Here is a 20,564-nt window from a genome sequence, read left to right as displayed (position 1 = left end):
GTTTTCATCCTTTGTCTATGTATTCTGCGCTGAACAATGATTTCTCATGGATACCCTTGGGTAGCATCCCATTATCCTGTTTAAATTTGGCAATGTATGTATCTTTCCATTCAGGTGGCTCAGGGATAGGATGTTGTCCAAAGAAGGGTCTTTTGAAGGACCTATTGTCTTTTTATGGGCCCAGCTCCTCGGCCTTTATCAGCCAGCTGGACACAAAACTTTTCCCAGTGGGGCAATAACTAGGGCAAAGGTTTTCTGGCTTAGTTGATGTCAGGCTGTTGCTTGAGGGCAATAGAAAACTGTCCAACCTTCCATTTTTACTTCACAGGGCTGGATTTCTGCAGGGTCAGTGTTCTTCACTACGTGAGTAGGTGCAGCTGCCAAAATCCCCTCTTCTACACCACTGTCAGAGTCAGGGGGGTTGTGAACTCCCTTTTCCTTTGTTCCTGGCTGCTGGATATGGGGACGAGTGTCCTAAAATACTACCAGCAGAAGCATTTCTTGAGCAAGACATGTTATTTAGAGCTGCCCCACTGACCTGGTACAGAAAATCCTGTCTGCTGCCATCTTTAGAAAGTAAAGCTCTCTTTGCCACTGGCTGCTGCATTTGTTATTTCTGTGGAAGATTTATAGCATTTTGGGATGAGGCTCCAATGAAGTTATTAATCAGAAAGCGGGAAGAGTCCAGTACAGTTTATTGTATGATGTAGATGAAAGATCAGTCTGAATACTGATGCCTCAAATAAATGATTAGGAGACAGGATGGGGGTGGGGTGTTAAGTGAGGCATTGTGGGTAAATATATGCAGTTTCTGGTGGTGATTACCCCCCCCCCCCCAGTAATTAGTTTTTAAATCAGGCAGACGTTTCCGGAGCCACTTATTCTGAGCGGTTTTAATTATTTATGTTCTCTTTTATTCTTATTATTTATAGCTGATTCTCTTTTAAACAGAGTGTGGTGCTGTAGGACGAGACAACCTGGATAGAGATCCCTTGCTCACACACGGGTTCCCCAACTGCACATTTCCTTCATCAGGAAAAATCACGAGATGGGGACATTCTCACAGATATGTTTGTCCTGGGCTTTTCTCTCTCCTCTTGTAGAAAGCAGGACGCATGAAGAGAGTTCTGAGACTGTGACTGGCACTCAACTTCTCCGTTTCCCCCTTTTTACAAAATTAGTTTCAACAGCCACTACCTTTATTATACATTTAAAATAGGCTCTAAAGCATTACCAGACATTTATGAAGTACAAATCAGGGGTACATTCAAAACACAGATAGAAAGACTGTATATAGCAGTATACATTACTTAGAAAGTTCTGTCACTCACAAAAGAAATTTTACTACTTTTTTACAAAATTAGTTCTTCAGTAAAGCTGCTAGGTTTGTCCTAAACTGTATCAGGAAACAAGAATCCCACCTTTCACTGGATCCTCATATTGATTTTTGCATGTTTTGTTACATTTGCAGTTTTTGCTTAAGTACAACACAACAAATATTTCCTTACAGCCTCATGCTCCAATTGGTACTATGTTGGTGACTATGCTGGTACTATGCTGGTACTATGCACGTGTACATTAATGCAGGAGTCCCCAAAGTCACGCCCCAGCTTTCCTGGGGCCCCATGTGTGTATGTAGAAAGTGGGAATGGCCCGTAAGGTTTTTGCCTAGCACGGCTTCTTACTGGCCACTGGAGATTTGATTAGCTATGCAGATTTTAAAAAATTGTTTCGGGAGCAACTGCCACCATAGTGTACTTGAATGTTTATTTAAAAGGCATGTTGCGAGGCAGAGCTAAAGAGTTACTATTAGAGTTATACCTCTTATTTTGATGACCATTGCATAAAAGGAGAATCCTGCCCCTGTGAGTCCTGGCAAATTTAGACCCTCATTAAACAACTAGGTTTGCCACTCTTCAGGTAGGTAAATCAGTAAAGAACTACACCCATAGCTTTTGAGTCACAAAGACTGTAAAAAATTAAGCAAACAATGTATATAGTTTTCAGCACAGTGCCTCTTGTGTTTTGTTACATGCTTAAACAGGCAAGGAAGAATGCTGTAAGTAATGCTGTTCCCATTTAAGATATTATTAGAAAAGCAATATTAAGCAGCTGGAATTCTGATGAAGTTTTTTCACTGTTATACTTTGGGCCAAGGAAGGAGCAAGGCTCAGCCAAACTGAGCATATTTGAGGAGAGCTATTTGCTCGAGTCTAGCTCATATTATACAAGTTTTCAGGAGCTCTTTGAGTCTTAAAAAGTTATGTGTAGATTTTGGGTGTATTAAATGTATGCTATTTTGTTGTACATTGACAGCATGGGATTTTGCTGTTCTCCTTTCTATGTAAGATTGTAATGCAGGTTGCTATGCCAAGGTTTTTCCTGACTGAGAAACATCGTGTGACTAGATAACACAGCTATTTTGATGGTTTTTTTCAAATGGAAGCATGTAACAAAACACAAGAGACATTGACTGATTATGCACAGCACAAATAAGATGTCTTGGGGATTTTAACAAAAGGTACCTTCTAATTTTTTCTTTGGACAGCACAAACAAAAAGGCATCAGAGGAGAAAGAGGATTGGCAAAGCAGACCCAAAGATTAATACCTTTATTTTGTTTTTAGTGTTAAATATACTGAATCAGACATATACAGAGATCACATACAGATTTTTTTTTCATTTTGAGTATCAAAAGTAAAACCTCTGGCAGGCAATCAGGGATTAAACTCCACCACAAGAAGTCACTCAGTTACCAAATAAATCACTAGTATTAATGCCAGAATAGCTAAAGGAATTAATTAATAAGTCACTAGTGATAAGAGGTTAGTTAAACTAAGGGCACCATCAACTGGCTAACATTCAGTTAAACAAAAGTCCAGTAGTGCCCTAAAGATTAACAACTTTTACTTAAATATTAGGCTGTTTCCACACAGCCAGAGGCAGCGGCTTCCCACCGGCTTTGATGAAGCCGGTGGAGTGTCGGGACCGTTCGCATGGTCCCATGCAGGCAGTCCCGATGCCACCGCTTCCCGCAGGGGCGGCTCTGCACGGTGCTGCCCAGGGTGTCTGCGAGGGACTTACCTTGTGTTCCTCTGCAGCTCCAGGTGGCTGGAAAGACACTCCCATGCTACCCTCCGACCCTTTGGATACACAGGGCAGCGTGGGCGTGTTGTTCCAGCTGCCCGGAGCTGCAGAGGATCACAAGGTAAGGCCCTCGCAGACACTGGAGGGGCCAAAAGCAGCGCCCTCATACCGGTGCTGTTCGGACCGTACCGGCAGGAAAATGCTGCTTTTCAAAAAGCTCATTCAACGAGCGAGGTTTAAAAGCGGCATCTTTGTGCCGCTTGAGGGGGGGCGAACAGCACCCTAAGGACAGGATTATTTCCATCCCTAGGGCACTGTTATTTGGTCATGCGGAAACAGCCGAGGTCTTTAAGGCATCACTGGACTTCAGCTTTGTTTTGTGGTAACAGACTGGTGAGGAAAGATTCTTAAGTGTAAGGATGTATCACTGGCAACCAAGCTCAAGATAGTTCATACCATAGTACTGACTATTATGTATTGATGTAAAAGCTGTACAGCAAGAAAGGTGATGGGGAAAAATGTTTAATTTGAAATGTGATGTTGGAGGATAGTTTTATGGATATCGTGGAGCACTAAAAAGACAAAGTACATTCCAGAACAAATCAAGCCTAGAAGCTAAAATGACTAAACTGAAGCTTGATCACATTAATGAGGGATTGTTCCCCTGGATTCTCAAATGGAGAAAAAAGTGCTTGGCTGGCAATAATGGGTGCTCCTCCTTTGTAGATATACCCTTGTTGCTCGGCATAAATTTGCCACTCATACTATAAGGCAATTCAATGACACTAGGCTGCAGGGGAGGGGGGGGGTTCACCATGTGGTAATTTTTCTTTGGAAGGTCTAAGCAGTTTTAAAAGGCCAGAACTATCTAGTTGAAGCCATAATGTGCCAGTCAATAAGTCCATCAACAATACATTTTATTTGGTTTTGAGAAGGGATTCTGGGTTTGGCAGGTGCTAGGATTGGTTGGATTTCCCAGGCTGAGAATGGGAGAATGCAAGTCTTCCACTCATCCTCCTTCCAGCTCTTCACCTATTTGCTTTCATTTATTGTAGAAGGGGTCCCTTCCTTCCCACTTCCTTTTGTGGTGGACTAGAACTGAACAGTTGATTTGAATTTCTTGCTAATATTTTTGTGGTGTTCAGTGATCCCTGGCTTTAACTATAGGATAACACTATGTAGAAATATAGTGAAAAATACAGTCACATTATGCTAATGAAGTAAATGTGTATAAACCAAGCTTGGTGTTGTAGTTATCAGTGGCCCCTGAATGAATCTGAGATTCCAAACTGACAATATATTCTCAATTTAGAAAGTATTCAGTTTTTTGCTTTACCTGAAGGTGCAGTGAGTCCCCAAGCCGAAAAATACATTTAGTTCTTTATTTAAAGCACTAGCCCCCTTTCTCCCTTGTGGAACTCAAGGCAACTTAAATTTAACTATTTTTTAAAAAAACATTATAGCAATATAAATAAAACAGCAACTATAAACACATAAACGATCACAATTTAGATTTAAAAACTCAAATTAGGACAGCCAATAAATAAAAATTAAATCAGTCCACAATAAATGAAAATATCTCCAACTGTTCCTGAAGATTGATGGTGAGGGGGCCAAGTGCCACTCCCTAGGGAGGTTATTCCATAATTGTGTGGCGGCCACCGAAAAGGAGCTCTCTCGTGTGCCTACCGGATGAGTTTTTTTGATCGATGGGACAGTCAGGAAGGCTCTCTCTGTGATCTTACGTTAAGCTCCTCCTAGTCAAGGACAGATTAGAATTTGAGATACTTGACTAGTGTTTGTGACAATCCAACATACCATGTGTAGAAATGACTTCCATGACTATAGGTCCTTACCTCGATATTTGAGAACCCACAGCAACTTCTATAAGCTTTCCTGATGTGGAACTCATCAATAAAAAAATCATGTGATTTGACATCATGTATAGACCACCCTTTAATACAGTGTCTTTAAATTGGTTGGAAAAGCCAGATTTCTTTTGTTTTTAAAGGCACTTGCAGCACACGCACAGACACACACTGTGATATTGGTAATATGGCTGACTGGTGGTTTGTTTTTAAAAGGACATGTTGAGGTATAAAGGACAGCGTGCCAGTTGATCTGAAAACACTACTATTAGCCTCTCTCATCTCTTGAGAAGATGGTGGCCTTAAATGTTAGCAAGTGGAGAAGAATTAAACAGGCACCAGGTTTGCTCTTACATTTTGTTGTCCGTTTGCGGGAAAGTTTACTTAAAAGAAACTGTTGGACCTGAGCTCTCTTGGCCAGCACCAGTAGTGACAACATCTTAATTTACATGGAGCATTTTTTTTCTTTCTTAGAGGTCCTTAGATCACATGGAGACCTTCTGGCCTTGAAAAAGAAACAAGTCTACTCCCAGTTTCCATTCGAAACATTTATTTTTGGGAAATACATATTAAACACTATTATTTATACAAAAACAGGACTAAATTTGTCATAATGCATACAACCCACCAATAGGCCATTTTTATAGATTCAGCTGACTGTTTTAGTTTTGTTTGGTAAAACCTTTTCCTCAGAAAACGTACAATATAAGAGGAGAAAGCATCTTTGTCTTGCTTTTGCTGGTTGAGATACTGGATGCAATAAAGTTTTGCTAAAGTGAATCCCCCCGCACCCTTTTCATAATCTTTTAAACACTTGAAATATATATATATATTTAGTTAATACACAATTTTTTATTTTGCTAAAATATAGCAAGTCAGCATGTAACAAAAATAATTTTCCTCAGCTTAACACAGCTCCGTAAAGATTCCTACATTTTTCAGTTTGAGAGGGAGAACACAAAAGATAGCTAGGCAAGAATGTGTGGAAGTCTTGAATCAAAAAATGTTCATGGGTATGTTTGCTGGACTGTGAATTTTTTTTAAAAGATGCCTGATAGCTTCTATTTATGGGGTGGGAAGCAATTGTAGAGAGCAGTGTGAAAACTAGCAAAGGTCACAGAAAGTCTTGGAAGGATATAGGTTCACATGCTGGTATCATGAACACCTTGCAAGAAGAAGGGGCCATGCGCCATCATCCCACTGAGGTACTTTAGAGTGTGAAACATCCACCCTTAGGAATATTTTGACAGCTATGATTGAGTCATTTGTACAAGCAACATAAACACTCAAGTTTGTCTTTTATGAATGCTAGGAATCAGTACATTTTTGAGGGCCCCACAAGAGGGCAGCATGCCCAGAGTTTTCTATTTTTGCAAAGAGGGTACACATGAATCAGCATATGACACAAATGTTCTATGGAGCTGGACATCAAACATTGTGTTCCACAGAACAGAAAGCTAAGAAAACCTAGGACCTACTGACTATATCAATCAGATAAAACTATTCCAAACAGGGCTTCTGTCTCTTTAAGAAATTTACATCAGCTCCATGCTGAGAAAAATGCAGTTTTCCTCCACTGTTAGGGACGGACGGTGTGCAAATACTAGACTCATCTTTTTTATACACATTGTGGCATTTCATATGGAGATGAACATGCATGACCTGTCTAGACATGAACGTCTGGGGAATTGTAGTCACAGTGACACCCAGAAATTGCACAATGAAAAAAAAATTAGCCTAGCCAAAGAGCCTTTGTAGGCTTATCCAAAATTAACATAGTATTTCAAATCACTGGAGCCTTCTTCATTCGGGCTTGCAGAGATCTTCTGCCTCAGCTACACACAAACATACCCCAATCATTTGAAGAGAAATCTAAGTCAAACACATTGCATGAACTTCTAGGAAGGTAGCAGAGTTAGTGACTCCAGCCCTGAAGAATAGAAAACGGTCATGGAAGAGCAGCTCCTCATGATGATTGCTGTATTTATCCTACAAGAGCACCCCCCCCCCACACACACACACAACCCCGCTCTTCCCTAGTAAGCAAACTGCCTCCCTGCTATTGCTGGCTTTTTTTGAAAGGAGACTGGAACTAAATGATTCAGGGGTAAATTATGCATAGTGTGGAACAGAAATGTGCCATACAATCATAATTTATCTCTCGCGCCACTCTCGACACTTTTCACTTCGTGACAGAAAATTCTGAACCCAAAAGGGTTGGAGTTGGGGAAGGAAATCACACATACACACACACAAACACCCCTATAAAACACAGTAAAGCTTTGGCACTAGGCCAGTCAAGTGGCTCAGAAACATCTCTATTGACCTGAATCACTGAAATCAAGGCAGCAGGCATGGGCTCCCTTCCAACTCCCCCTCCCCCTCAGTGTGGAAAAAAAACCTATGGCACATCCAGCAGAGATTTTCCAGGCCTGCCCAAGTTGAGTGCTAAAGAGGACCTCCTCATTCAGAGCAAACTTTTGGGATGATCTTGATATGACTGAGCTCTTAGTGGACAGGATATGTGGTGCTCCCTCTCTCTTTAGCAGCCAGGGTCTACTTATGCTGGCTGCAACACAATGGCCAGGCAAACATCTCAGGCCATGCCCAACAGACTGAGGTATGTGAAAATTCCAGTAGACGAATTTACAAGAAGCCAGCCTGTTTTGTAAGGAGGCTTTATCTTGGCTTTCAAGAGCATGAAGGGGGTACCACCAATGGGAGTCCCTCCTTCACTGACCTCCGGGAGAAGAGTGCTGGCCTATCATATAACAGATCTGTCCCAGAGGTGGGGGTGGGTGGAGTGGCCACGGTTGAACATAAAAGCTGGCCGAGATTTTTCAGCTGAGGTTATGGCTCAGCCGCCACCCCCCCCCCCATCTCTCTTCAGTGGTTTGGTCACCCATTACTACACCCAACTGCTCACTACATGGACGCACAGAATAGATGTTTCACACCACAAAGGCTGGCAAAGAGTGAGACGCTACATTTGTTACAGGAAAAAAAATTGTTATTTGGTCAGTTAGATTCAGCAGCGTGGATATCAATGATAGGGAAGGGGCAGAACAATGGCACCAGCAGAGGGGTTATATATATACATATATACGTATTTTTAAGAGAGAAAACAGAATGGGAGGGAGAGATATCTGGGTCCTATCTATGTCGTGAGCATTACATTTCATTGGCCACCAAGTCCTCCTTGTCAGCCACACCGTTGGAGAGCATGTTCTGGCTTTCGTTCAAACGTCTGACTCTGTAGGCTTCAAAATGGATGCTGCTGGTTATGTCCTTGATGTTTTGCATGTGTGTCCTACAGGAAGAGGAGGAAGCAATTAAAAAGTTTCTTGTACATCACACACTGGATGCTATAGGTGTGAGAACAAACTCTGCTCTAGACTATTTTAGTGCCAATACAAGGCAAGGCTAGATGGAACAATGGTCTGACTCTGTATAAGGGTTCTTCTGTTCTTTGGTTCCTATGCCAAGGCAGTGTTGGCATGGGAAGTAACTGCTGTACCCACTCAATTACACAGTGAGAACACCACCACTAATAAAGGTTGGAGCAGCCGCTATAGGTAATTTAGGTCTCTTAAAGCAGAGATGTATATTCTCTACCCTTCAATCCTGGAAGAAAAGTCAATTAAGGTAACTTCAGTGATCCCTCCATACCGCTTCTCTGTTAGGAAGGAGCTACCAACCTGATCAGAAGATCCCGCAAGTAAGCAAATTCGCAATGGGTTGTATTCTCAACTGTGAAAGGCAGGAAAGAGTGTTAGATGTTAGCATTAGATCAATGCAAGTTTCAGAAAAAGGCAGGGCTCACAATGTTTCATCAGAACATGTACACATTTCAGACCACCCAAGAGACAGACTCTTCAGGCTCTAGCTTGAAGGTGGATGTCTACAGGCTTCAGCCAGTGTGAATTGTGCTGTGTGAATTGTGCCTTGGAGATGCCTCCTTTACATAGGAAGAGGAAAGTGCCTGATGTCAAAGATGACTGTAAGCAGCTAGCTTTGTGTCTGCATTGCTGCTTTCATGAATTGCCGCATATTGGCCACAGGGGGGAAGCAGACGGCTGAAAATTAACACATTCTCCCGCTTTGTAGAAACATTTCTTTTCTCAGAGTAGGATTTTTCTTTGGAAAAAAAAATCACAACATGAGAGAAAAACAAAATGGTGTACTGTGTTCCTTTGCAGTTGCACTAATGTTAGGAAAGGGGAAACAATAGGCCACCTAATGTGTCTGTGAGGGAAAACACAGATGGCTCCAATTGGATGTTATTAAATTACCAGAACTCCATGCTCACAGTGCTGTGGGCACCACCAGTTACAAAACAGCGCATGGAATGGCAGCCCTCCGAAACTGAATTAACATAGCCAGTGCCAGCCAAATCCAGCCAAGCAAGATCTGTCTATAAGCCCCTTCTTATGCAGAAAGTAACTTGGACAAACCCATTTGAAGGTGGAAAATATTTTCCATGATTTTTGAGAGCACAGAGCAGACCACAGTCAAGCAACAGAACTGAAAACAACTCAAAGAGTAAAATGTGGGGGATATTTTCTCTGCCTCGTATGCCCCACCATGAAGGGATGTCCCGGTGGAAAGGGAAACACATGCATTTATAATTTTAATAATGGCAGCAAAAGCAACTATGAGTCAATTTCCCCGTTGTAGTAGAAATTGGTCATGTTATTAAACCAGATATGTTCCTTTTTACCTTCCTGTATTATGGGGAACTCTAACCTGAATAGCCCGGGCTAGTTGGATCTTGTTCGATCTCATAAGCAAAGTAGAATCAGCCCTGGTTACTATTTGGATGGGAAACCACCAAATAAGTCCCAGGCTGCTATGCAAAGGCAGGTAATGGCAAACCATGTCCAAGGGTCTCATGTCTTTGGGGTCACCATAAGTCAGCTGTGACTTGACAGGAAAAAAAATTGATGGGGAGCAGCATATCCACAGAGAAAATACTGCTCAAATGTTAGGTCACTTGTCCACCCTAGTCCTTTGGACCAATAATCCATGCCTGGTCTCTAGAACACCACTAAGGCCTGACCATGATTTAATAATAATTAAAAATAAAGTGAAAACAATCAACTGCAGATGCCGCAGAACTCACAGATGAAGAAGCAAGCTCAGTGAGTGAAGAGGCACTGGGAAACTGTTTATGTTCTTTCAGTTGGCATCCTTTCACCTTTAATATTCCAGATCAAGTGAGAATTGTTCCCTGTTGCATTTCACACATTATATATACACACAAGGCCACATGCAAAGAGAAAGAGGCTTTGTCCACAATGGGCACACATATGGCTTGTTCCCACCCTTGCCACCTGCCTGAAGTGGAGTTTGTTTCCTCTCCATGAACCAGGATTCTAAATAGTGATTGGGGGAGGGGGTTGGGAACAACACAAGCCAGGTGTCTCCATTCAAATAGCACGGTGCATTGGAACTTGACCGAAGCCTTACCAACTCCCTTGGTAAGTCTTCAATCTTGCTCTGTGTGTCAGGAAGGGGATAAAAAGACCAGGCAGTAGGTGATGTGAAAGGCCTCCACTTGAGACCCCAAAGAGTCGCTGCCAGTCTGAGTAGACTGCACTGAACTTGATGCCTGATTCAGTATAAGACAGCTTCATGTGTGAGAGGGGACGAGGCCTGAGGCAAAGTTGTCAACACTGGGAAAAGCTGTGTTTGTGACCATCACAGAACAACCTCTGTCACTATGCTATGAAGTGTCCTGAAAGCTCTACACAATAATCTGTTTACTGGGTTTAATCCAGAGATCCACAGACACACAGATTGATGATCTTTCCCTTGAGCCCCTTCTCCCAGCATTCCTTTCTGACGCTGGGAATCACATGATTAATAATTGCAAGGGTCAGGGAAGCTGCACTGATGAAGGGAAAGGGGGTTGAAATTACTTCTTCCCCCAGCAAAAGGGAGATCTGTATCCATCAGTATCTTTTGCTAGGTCCAACCAAATAATTGTTAGAATAGCCCCGGCTGCATTTGCGTTTCGACCAAGGGGTTCTTGTGATGTACTACAAAGCACTACTTCCTTGCTTTGTAGTGGTAGATCTGAACAGCAGTGTTATACCAGGGCTTTGAGAAAACTTCACTTAAACATACAAAGATCAGGCTTTGTATCTTTCTCTTTTCTAGTCTGTGTCCCTACAGCTGCCAGACATAGTCTGGAGAGGAGGCAAAGACTTAAAACTCTAGGCAATGATAGTCAAGTAACATGTTGCTTCACTTCTAATGATTCCAGCAATCCTGCTGGTTATAAAGCAGGATGTTCCATCCTCAGTTCTATTCAGTCTGTGACTGAGTGCAGCCCTTCATTCAGGATACCAACAGCTCCAAAAACCTCCATATCCATAGGACACCACTAACCAAAAGCAACTCCTGTTTGCATTTCAGGACAAACACATGTGAGAAACAAAGTACAAACACTGGCTCTGGTGGGTTTTCCGGGCTGTGTGACCATGGTCCAGAGGGATCTTGTTCTTAACATTCTCAGCCTGATTCATGGCTGAGCAATCTTCAGATAAAGATGCTACTCGGGAACAAGGTAAAAGAAGCTCTGTTACACACTTCCCTCTGTGATACACCTCTGAAGATGCCAGCCACAGAAGCAGGCGAAATGTTAGGAACAAGATCCACCAGACCATGGCCACACAGCCCGGAAAACCCACCAGAACCAGTTGAATCCGGCCGTGAAAGCCTTCGACAATACAAACACTGGGATTCTCATTCTGACAGCAGAGGGCAGCAAAGCACACTCTCACACATCAGACAAATTACACAGCGCTTGCCATCTCTCACATTCAAACTGCCTTTTGATTGCAATTCTAAGTGGTAGCTGTTGTGCAGAATCAACATGTAAGAATTACAGCTCTTACCTTCAATTGTTCCCCATTTCGTTTTCCTTCCCAGAATTCGTCGGCCATTAATCTGGTATTCCTGATCACTGCCCACCACGGCAAAAGGAATCATTTCCTAAAACAAAGTAGTGAAGTGTCAGAGAAATCACCCTCCTCATCCAAAGTTGCAAAGAGGATTGGTTGCTTTTCTTATTATCATTTCAGAGACCTCCGGCAGTGGCTTCACCTCTTTGGTCAATAATTTTTTCCCAAGTACAGGGGCTAAGGAACACATAGCTAGGCAAACTAGAAAGGCTGTTCTACGCAGTGCGTTTCTGCCACCAAGAAGTCCCTTTTGCCTTACTGAAGCAAAACAATCTCCCATTTTGGTTGTTCTAACAATACTATTGAGAAGTTCTTGTGAAAGGTGTTAGGGGCAGACCAAAAACCTGACTTTGAGCGCATGCTGAGCAGGTGGCAAGAAATGGCTGCTGCACTTACTCTAAATTTCTCATTTATTAGCCTGTCTTCAGAGTCCTCATCAAACTGTTTTTGTGGATAGACATCAATGCCATTGGCAAGGAGATCTGCTGTGATCTAAGAAAAAAAGAAACAGGAATGGAGAGCATCATTAGATACAACCAGCAACAAAATAAGCCTAACTGGAAAAGAACTCACTGAGCAGTAAAGGACAGCAGTGAATTTCACATGTGGCCAGTGAAAAACAGGAAGTCATTTTGGGACAGCTGGTCTCACTGAGGCAGAGACAAGCCCAAGGCACTCCAGCAAGTCCCAGGCAGATGAACTTGGCAACTCCATGAGATTAATAAATGTTATTTCCCCACCCTACCACAATGTTCACTGTACTGCTTCAGCCTCACAACAACCCTGCTTAGAAGGTCAGGCCGGCCAAGAGAGATTTCTCTTAAGGCTGCCTCAGGATTTTCACACCCAGGCAAGCTTTCAAAATAAGATTCCCATGGCCACTCAAGTCTCTTTTCAGAATGTTTTTTTCTGCGGATTGAAAAAGGCCCCTATAAAATGTTGTCACCACTTCTGCATACTGTTAATGTGGTTAACTGTGTATTTCTATCTTTGGTGCTCTTGTTTTTTTTTTTTTTTCATATATGGATCTTGGGAATATGGTTCTTGGGAGTCTGTTGTTGTGCTCTCCAAGCTTCACTAGGAATAGATAGAGACATTCCCAGATTGTGGGGATGGTTGAACTCCTCTGAGTAAATATGCTGTCCAGTGGAGGAGCCCCTATGGGATATGTAAAGCCTCCAGTGATTCCTGAAGCTGCATTACATTGGTCTATTCTCTTTCTAAAAAAACATAACTCTCCCCCATGTCATAACAATTGGAAACCAACACTCCAAAGTATTGCCTTTGCATGACAAGCAAGGCTTTTTAAATGCTGTGCCGTCGAACTGCTTATGTAAAACCCAACCCAACCGCAATTTTGTCCATCTGTATTTTCTTATCCTGGCACATGCCATCAATAAAGGTTTTGTATTGTATTGATTAGCCATTTTATGCAGCCTCCCAAAATGATTTCCACTGCTGCCCTTGGGGTTTCTGATCCGAGAGCAGCAGTGGTGGGAAACGGATCCACATGGTCATCTGAACTTGGCTTTTTTTGCTCAGGTTCTGAACCTTCAGGTGCCATTCCATCAGCATAGCAGCAACTTTTCCAGTGAACCTGGGCTGTTCTGTCTGAGGACCTGATTGCCTGATTTGCCCCTCCTGCTGGGGATTTTTAAGTTTGTCCTGACAGTGTTCCTTTAGAAAGAGCACAGTTTCAGAAGATGCAGAAGAACCGGGGAAGTTGTCTTCCTCTACCATGACTAGTTTAGGATCTAAGCTACTGGGTCAAAAGAAAGCAACGCAAGGTAAAACAACAAGGGTTGAGAGGGGGAAATAGCCAGAGCTATTGTAAGAGCAGACATCTGCTCTTCTTGCAGGACAGAGTGCTTAAGTTGCAGTGACAGGCAGGAAAGTTGATGGTAAGCAACAAAGAGTAAAATACTAGCAGTCTGGAATACTTTTGTGTTACAGTGTTTCCCTCAGCAATTTTATTGGTATATCTGCTTTTAAAATCTACCTAGAAAAAGATCTGCAGGAGGAGAGAAAAAAGAGAATCAAACGGGAAATTATGTTTATGTCTCCCTCCTCCAAGTGAAGGAGAGCCAAAAGAAACACATGGAGACCAATGGAGGCTTTCCCTCTTGCTGTGAGCTGTGACTCAAGGAACATGCAGGGCTCCTCGCCAGCTATTGGGAATTGGAGAGCTGTAGAATCAGATGCGATCAGAAGCGGCACCATCTGCTCACCCTTTGTTTGAAGTAGTCCCTCTCCTCTAGTGTTAATGTGTCTGCTTTGGCGATGACAGGCACAATGTTGACCACTTTGCTCAGACGCCTCATGAATTCAATGTCCAGCGGCCGGAGGCTGAAGGCAAAATGGAAAGACTGTTAAAGAGACAGGCAACCCAGACAGATAAAATATGTGGCATTGCAGTTCTCTTGCTAAATGGCTGTGGACATTTTGGGTTAACACTGAACATCTTCAAAGAAACACTTCTTTCTGCCTCCTTAATAGGCCATGCTTCCAGAGTTCTGCCTCAAATGATCAAGATCAAATTATCTCCTGGCTCCATTGCCTGCCCTCCATGGAATAGTGGCCCTTCTGTGCCCATCATAAATGTGGAGTTGGGATCCAGTACTTGGGTACAGTAAGTGAATCACTAGGCTGCCTTGTACTATCAGAGCTGAGACCAACACCCACTGGGGTCACAAGAACTTGCCAGGTCAGGACGAAGCAACCCTTAGTCCTCTTTTACATGATTGATGCAAACAGACAAATCTCGCATGTGGAAAAAAGCATCTCCGCACTGTCAGGGGTTCAGATACAGGCAAATCCTTAATAAGAGCATCCCTGCTGGGATATACTGTGTTTCCCCGAACATAAGACAGTGTCTTATATTAATTTTTGCTCCCAAAGATGCGCTATGTCTTATTTTCAGGGGATGTCTTATTTTTCTGTGTTCTGTTCATCGGGCATACTTCCAAACAAAAACTTTGCTATGTCTTACTTTTGGGGGATGCCTTATATTTCGCACTTCAGCAAAACCTCTACTACGTCTTATTTTCAGGGGATGTCTTATATTCAGGGAAACAGGGTAGTGCTAGGGTGGAGATAATATTAATCCCGCAGAAGTAACATTTACAGGCCAAGAACCAAAGTTTATTATCATCCCCACCCCCAATTAAGTGGGATGGTTGCAATGCCTAACAGGCTACCAAGTATTCCTTCACCTAACTGCAGTTATCATTTGCTTCTTAGGGGAGAACAGCTGCAGCCTGAAGCGATACTCTGAGGCTGCTACTGTTGCTGAGGATGCTCCTTTGTGTCTTCCACGGAGTAATCTGCAGGACAAAACAAGCCAACTGCCAAGTTCCTCCAGCTCCATCTGTCTGTAGCAGCTGCTAGAAGGAAGGAGTCTGTTCCTTTTCCAGCATCCCAAAACAGATGCAGAGGGATTCGATACTGGCTGGCTCGATACATGCTGGCTCACTGGGACAGGGTGATCCAGCCCTAAAATGCCCACATCTCTTTGCACCTCTTGCTTCATCAGAAATCGGAGCCTCTGCACTTCAAAAGCAAGGCCAATATCATGCTCCAATAATGCCTACAAGAAGGTCTGAGGAAGCATGTGGGCAGAGTGGTATGTGTCTAGGAAGAAAACCAATGCAAAGTTTTCAGTCAACACTGTCCTCCAGTCTATCTTCATGTAAAGCCTTATATAAAGTACCAGACCTGCATGCCTTTCTTTGCAGGTGAGCTCCAAACTCCAGCTTCTTATGCCTCTTGGCAAACCTGAACCACAGGCTGGTCCTCCTAGAAGCATTTGTACAAATCGCCACAAGGTATCACTATAATCTAGAGCTATTTTAACACAAAAAAGTTCTTAACAGCAGAATCAAGCAACAGCCAACTGCACCTGGAGATATTTATATGTGTGCTAACAGTTCAGAGTAACACCAGGGTTTTATAACCATGGCCTAAATAAGATCTTAGCATTTTTTTCCTTCTCTCCTCAGCTATTAAAGCCCACCAGACTGAGGACAGAAGTTAAGGTTGGAGCCTTGGGTTCAAGTCCAGGCTCAACCATGAAACTTAACTAGGTGGCCTTGATCAAGTCTGCATCTCTCAGTTTAACATATGTGACAAGGAATATGGAGAAGCTAAAATGCAGGTAAGCCCTATGCATGCTGCCCAGAGTCTTAGAAGTGTGGGATACAAACGCAATCGAACGATAAAAGATTCCATATTACTAGTACTATTGTCAAAGGCTATCTAACAGGAACATATCTCACCTATTTTCAGAGAAATATATTGGCAGTATCTCTTACCCCAACAGAAAATTGGAGCTCTCTATCTCAAAAGTAAGGCCAACATCATATTTAATTCAATGTGCCAGTTATAATCTTTAAATTCCTTCATGGCCTCAGACTCATATATTTGAAAGATAGTGTCTCGTCACATGACTCAGTGCACCATCTACAATCTTCTGGTGGCCACCTTCCAGGACTTATGTCACTGAAGGTGGATTGTTTGGTCTTTGACTAGAACCTGTCATTCTCTGTAATGGATTCCACCTTGTAGAAAGGGGGCAGCAGAGGAGAGCACCATCTTTACAATGTTTGAAGAGGTGCTGTAGGACCATTTTATTTAAAGGGACTTTTAGTAGGGTTTAATCTTTATACATGTCGCTGGAATGGAAAGTTAAGGGGATTTTATTCTGCCTGCATACACACTATGTACATGTTACTTACTTGCAATGCACACGTAGTCACACAACATAGTCATACAACATAGTCATACAACATGCCCTAACTACAGCTAAAAGATCCATATTGCAACACTGGAAAGATATAAGCCCATCTTCAGTAAATCAACTGATTGAGCCCTATCAATATTTGAACACATGGTGTAGTTGGCAATTGTGCTTTATAGATACTTGGAAACCATTTATAGATACTTGGAAACCATTTATAGATACTTGGAAACCATTTATAGGAACTTATGTATAGATTAACCATCACTGTTGTTACATTTTTGTCTTCATGCATAACTTTTAAAGACGTTTTCCCCTTTGTTTTTCCTTTTTTGGGGGTGGGGTGGGTGGGGAGAGAATGAATTAAAACCCATACGCAATTACCATCTCCCCATGTGCGGAAATAATTCATATAATCAACATGTATGTAAACAGCAGCCAAAAAAAAAAAAAACCCAGGATGCCCAAGAATTTCAAAATTGAAAGAAGCATTTCTAATTAGGGATTTGCTCTGCCAGCAAATACAATGCCAAATGCTTAGTAGACCAAAAGTACTTCACTCCCCGCCACCCTCCATTTTCCAAAATATCTTGGGTGGGTTTGCAGGCAGTAGTCATTCCATACCAATGACCCACTAAAAGAAAATCATTGTCTGAAGCACATAAAGTAATTTCATGATCCCAAAGAACTATTACATTGCACTGTATCCAGTAAGCTAATTAGGACCATACTAATCCTTAGCCAACAGTGGCTTTGGCTGAGCAAGTGGATAAATCCTGGCAGCAGAAGTTAAGCAGTTTTGTTACTGAATCACTGAAATGCCTCCTGGCTGGGCTGCAGATGAACCCTGAGTGATTCCCACTCTTGTAGAAAGGCAGAGTGAAAATTTTGACGGGGTGTGTGTGTGTGTGTGTGTGTGTCTTTGAGGCCTCTCTATTCATGGTAGGCAAAGATGAAAAAGCTGCTAAGACAAGACAGTTCGGGAAAGGCAGAAGAAGACATTGGAATGTCTGGTGCTATGTGATGGAAGCAATTTGATGGAGCCTACACACCCAGCCATAGTTAGGGATAGGCAGGATGGTTTTGACCCACATTTTTTTCTGCAAGGGTGGGATACTCTTAAGGTATTTGAGGCCTACATCAAATCTGGCCTCCTGCTGAAGATTTCCGGAGCCAGTTGGTCTCTCTTTTCAAGGTTATACCAACCAACTGCTCAAAACCCTAAATTTATCAAAAACAGCTGATGCACTTGGGAAAGGCACTGTGGTTTTCTTTTTAGGACAATCCCTCCTAAGAGATAAAGTGTAACATGGAAATATTTTATTCCTACACATGCACACTGGTGACTCAGATACGATGGCATGGCAGAAATTTAGGAGTTGCTCAGCATACTCACATCTGAGAAAGAAAGATGACAAGACCTATGACTGCATCAAGACCTATGACTGGATCTCTGCATAATTGTTTTCCTTTTTAAACCAAAAGCAGCGCCTCCCTACAACTGCAACTGTAGCACAGGGAAAACCAGTTCTTTAACCTTTCCCCCATGCCCTTTTCCCAGATACAAATTATACCTCAGAGCTGCTACAAGCCCCTTCCTAAGGAGTAGGGTGGAAACATACTCATAGGGGGAAAGTGTGTTTTTTAACTGCAGGATAAGTGTATTTGCAACAAATTTAGTGTATATGCAACAATGCTTTTAATAGAAAAATTGGAAGACTGGAAAGGAATGTGTTTCCCTTTCCCAAGACCACTGTGACTACAGCGGCTTTTAACTGAGCAAACACATGGAAAGATCTCATCACAGATGCGTTTGGACCAGATTCATTCATATGTATCACATTTGCTAGGGGCATCTAGGCATCTTTGGCCCTGCGCCTGTAAATTCTGCAGAAGGGTTTAAAAGGAGAAGAAGTGAAAGGAGGAGTCAGCCCTTAAAAGGAATGACCTGCAAAACTTCTAGCACAGAGCTGATTTTTTGTTGGATATGAAGTCTGCTGAGAACATTTCAACCCCTGTAGGCTCATCTTTATGTTGGGAACTTCTGTTCTCTCCTGCCATGGCCAGCGAAAACTGAAGGGAAGCAGGTGGTTACGCTCGATGAAGTGGGCAAAGGTAGATGTTTCCCCCAGCGATGAAAGAGGGACAGTGAAACAAGGATCATAGTCCTGTACCTATAGTTAGTACATCGAGACTAATATAAACCTACTCACAGAATTATGATCCAGATTTACTCAGTCACTGGAGTGGCTCCTGTGACATCTATTCATCACACGCACACCCCAGATTCCATGCTTACGATTAAAAGAGGTTGGGGTAATTTTCTTCCTTCCATTCTAGTTACAAATTAGTTGGTCTGACTTAGCTTTAACAAAGGCTTGAGTCTGCAAAAGCTTATATTGCAATACATGCCTTCTAGGTGCGACAGGGTTCTCTTTTTTTGTAGTCGACAAAAGCTTATCATGGCAATCCTACTGGAATCTATAAATTCAGGTCCAGTTGTTTTTACTTTCAGCAAAGTCACATGGTGGGTTTTCATTGCACTGAACAGTCTACATGCATGCTGCTTGAAAGATCACAAGCCAGAAAGTCCTTGCCCCAAGGAGTGTATAGTCTAAAATTTGAGACAAGGAAGATGACAGAAAGGAAAAAAAGGGGAGGTGGGGAAAAACTGGGGAAGAATATGCATTCGTTTTGATGACAGGAATATACGCTTAGTTCCTGGAGGGAAAGAGTACTAAGGGGTTGTGTGAAAGTCAACTTTTTCCTGGGCTGTGCCTCTTCAGGAAAATAGCCTAACACGCACAAAACATTGTGCGCACCATCTGAAAGAAGATGAGGAAGAAGCAACTTTGCATCTTATTCAGGAAGGCATTTCAGAACCTTAAAGCAGATAACAGTAAAGGCCTTGCTCTTATCAACTAACTGATACTCCTGCCTTTTAGACTAGGGCCTGCTGAATTTAGAGCTGCCAAAAGACCTGAAGAAAAACATCCTGTCCCTTTAATAGAGGTTTAATGTATGGACATGGACTGCTGAAACTTTTAGTGACCATGAGGTAAAAAAATCACGGAATAAATAACATCCTTCAAAGATGCATTTTTCACCAGGCTTGTTGACAAGCCATTTATAACTTAGAGGCAACATGAAATGTGCTTAATATGACAGAGAAAAAGCTGTATTTGATATGGAGGAGTCTGGGCTCATTCATTTTGGGCCTGGCTCTTAGGTTAAATTTTTTTTGTCAAGGTCTGACTTGAGGGGGGGGGGTGAGCTTTAAACCTGGTGCTCTCATTAAAATTCTAATACTGCATCTACAAAACAAGAAGATAAATTAATGGCTAGAAAAGCACTTTATATTTTAAGCATTCTGTAACAGCCACAAGTTAGAAAAAAGTAACTTGAACAGAACTCTAGCTGTATACAACGTGAGCATATTAAACACTAGGCCTACATTAAAAAGTACATTTAAGACACCAAGTGACAAAGGATGTTCTAGTTAAAAAGGTCAGCTATTTTTAATGACATATTAGTGATACACACTAAGGCGGATTCCGCATGGGCCAAAAACAGCAGTGTGAAAATGGTGTAAACCCTTTTATACAATGGTTTAAATTCTTTTACACCATTTCCACACCACTGTGTTTGGCCTATGCGGAATCTGCCTAAGATACACCCAGCCTGAAAATATATCTCCAAAATAATTTATTGGTATTTTTCTGGTATATTCAGGTACCCTGAACAGTATTTGGGATTCTCACACAGTCCTGTATATTTCCGGAAATATTTGGAATATTGATTTGGCATCGATCTGGCATTTCAGGCCTGCCACCCCCCCTCACACATTTTAACAGAATTCCTGGGCAATGGGATATGGAGAAGGCATCTCCCAGGCAAGGAATTGCAG

The 20,564-nt window shown here is 42.3% G+C and overlaps 1 protein-coding gene across 5 annotated transcripts in view; it reads right to left on the bottom strand.

The window, feature by feature from the left end:
• Window positions 1–5,487: 5,487 nt before the first annotated feature.
• SEPTIN9 (septin 9) overlaps window positions 5,488–20,564 on the bottom strand; it is a 264,354-nt gene continuing 249,277 nt past the window's right edge. For all 5 annotated transcript variants that reach the window (XM_048487830.1, XM_048487832.1, XM_048487831.1 and 2 more), the window contains 5 exons: window positions 14,151–14,268; window positions 12,319–12,414; window positions 11,857–11,953; window positions 8,653–8,704; window positions 5,488–8,264 (listed from right to left, as the gene is read on the bottom strand). In XM_048487830.1, the coding sequence (XP_048343787.1) occupies window positions 8,126–8,264; window positions 8,653–8,704; window positions 11,857–11,953; window positions 12,319–12,414; window positions 14,151–14,268 (502 nt within the window). In that variant the 3' untranslated portion in view covers window positions 5,488–8,125. The remainder of the gene's footprint in view (window positions 8,265–8,652; window positions 8,705–11,856; window positions 11,954–12,318; window positions 12,415–14,150; window positions 14,269–20,564) is intronic.

This window comes from Sphaerodactylus townsendi, linkage group LG03, assembly GCF_021028975.2.
Source record: "Sphaerodactylus townsendi isolate TG3544 linkage group LG03, MPM_Stown_v2.3, whole genome shotgun sequence".
Lineage (NCBI taxonomy): Eukaryota > Metazoa > Chordata > Lepidosauria > Squamata > Sphaerodactylidae > Sphaerodactylus > Sphaerodactylus townsendi.
This window is presented reverse-complemented; position numbering and strand designations above follow the sequence as displayed.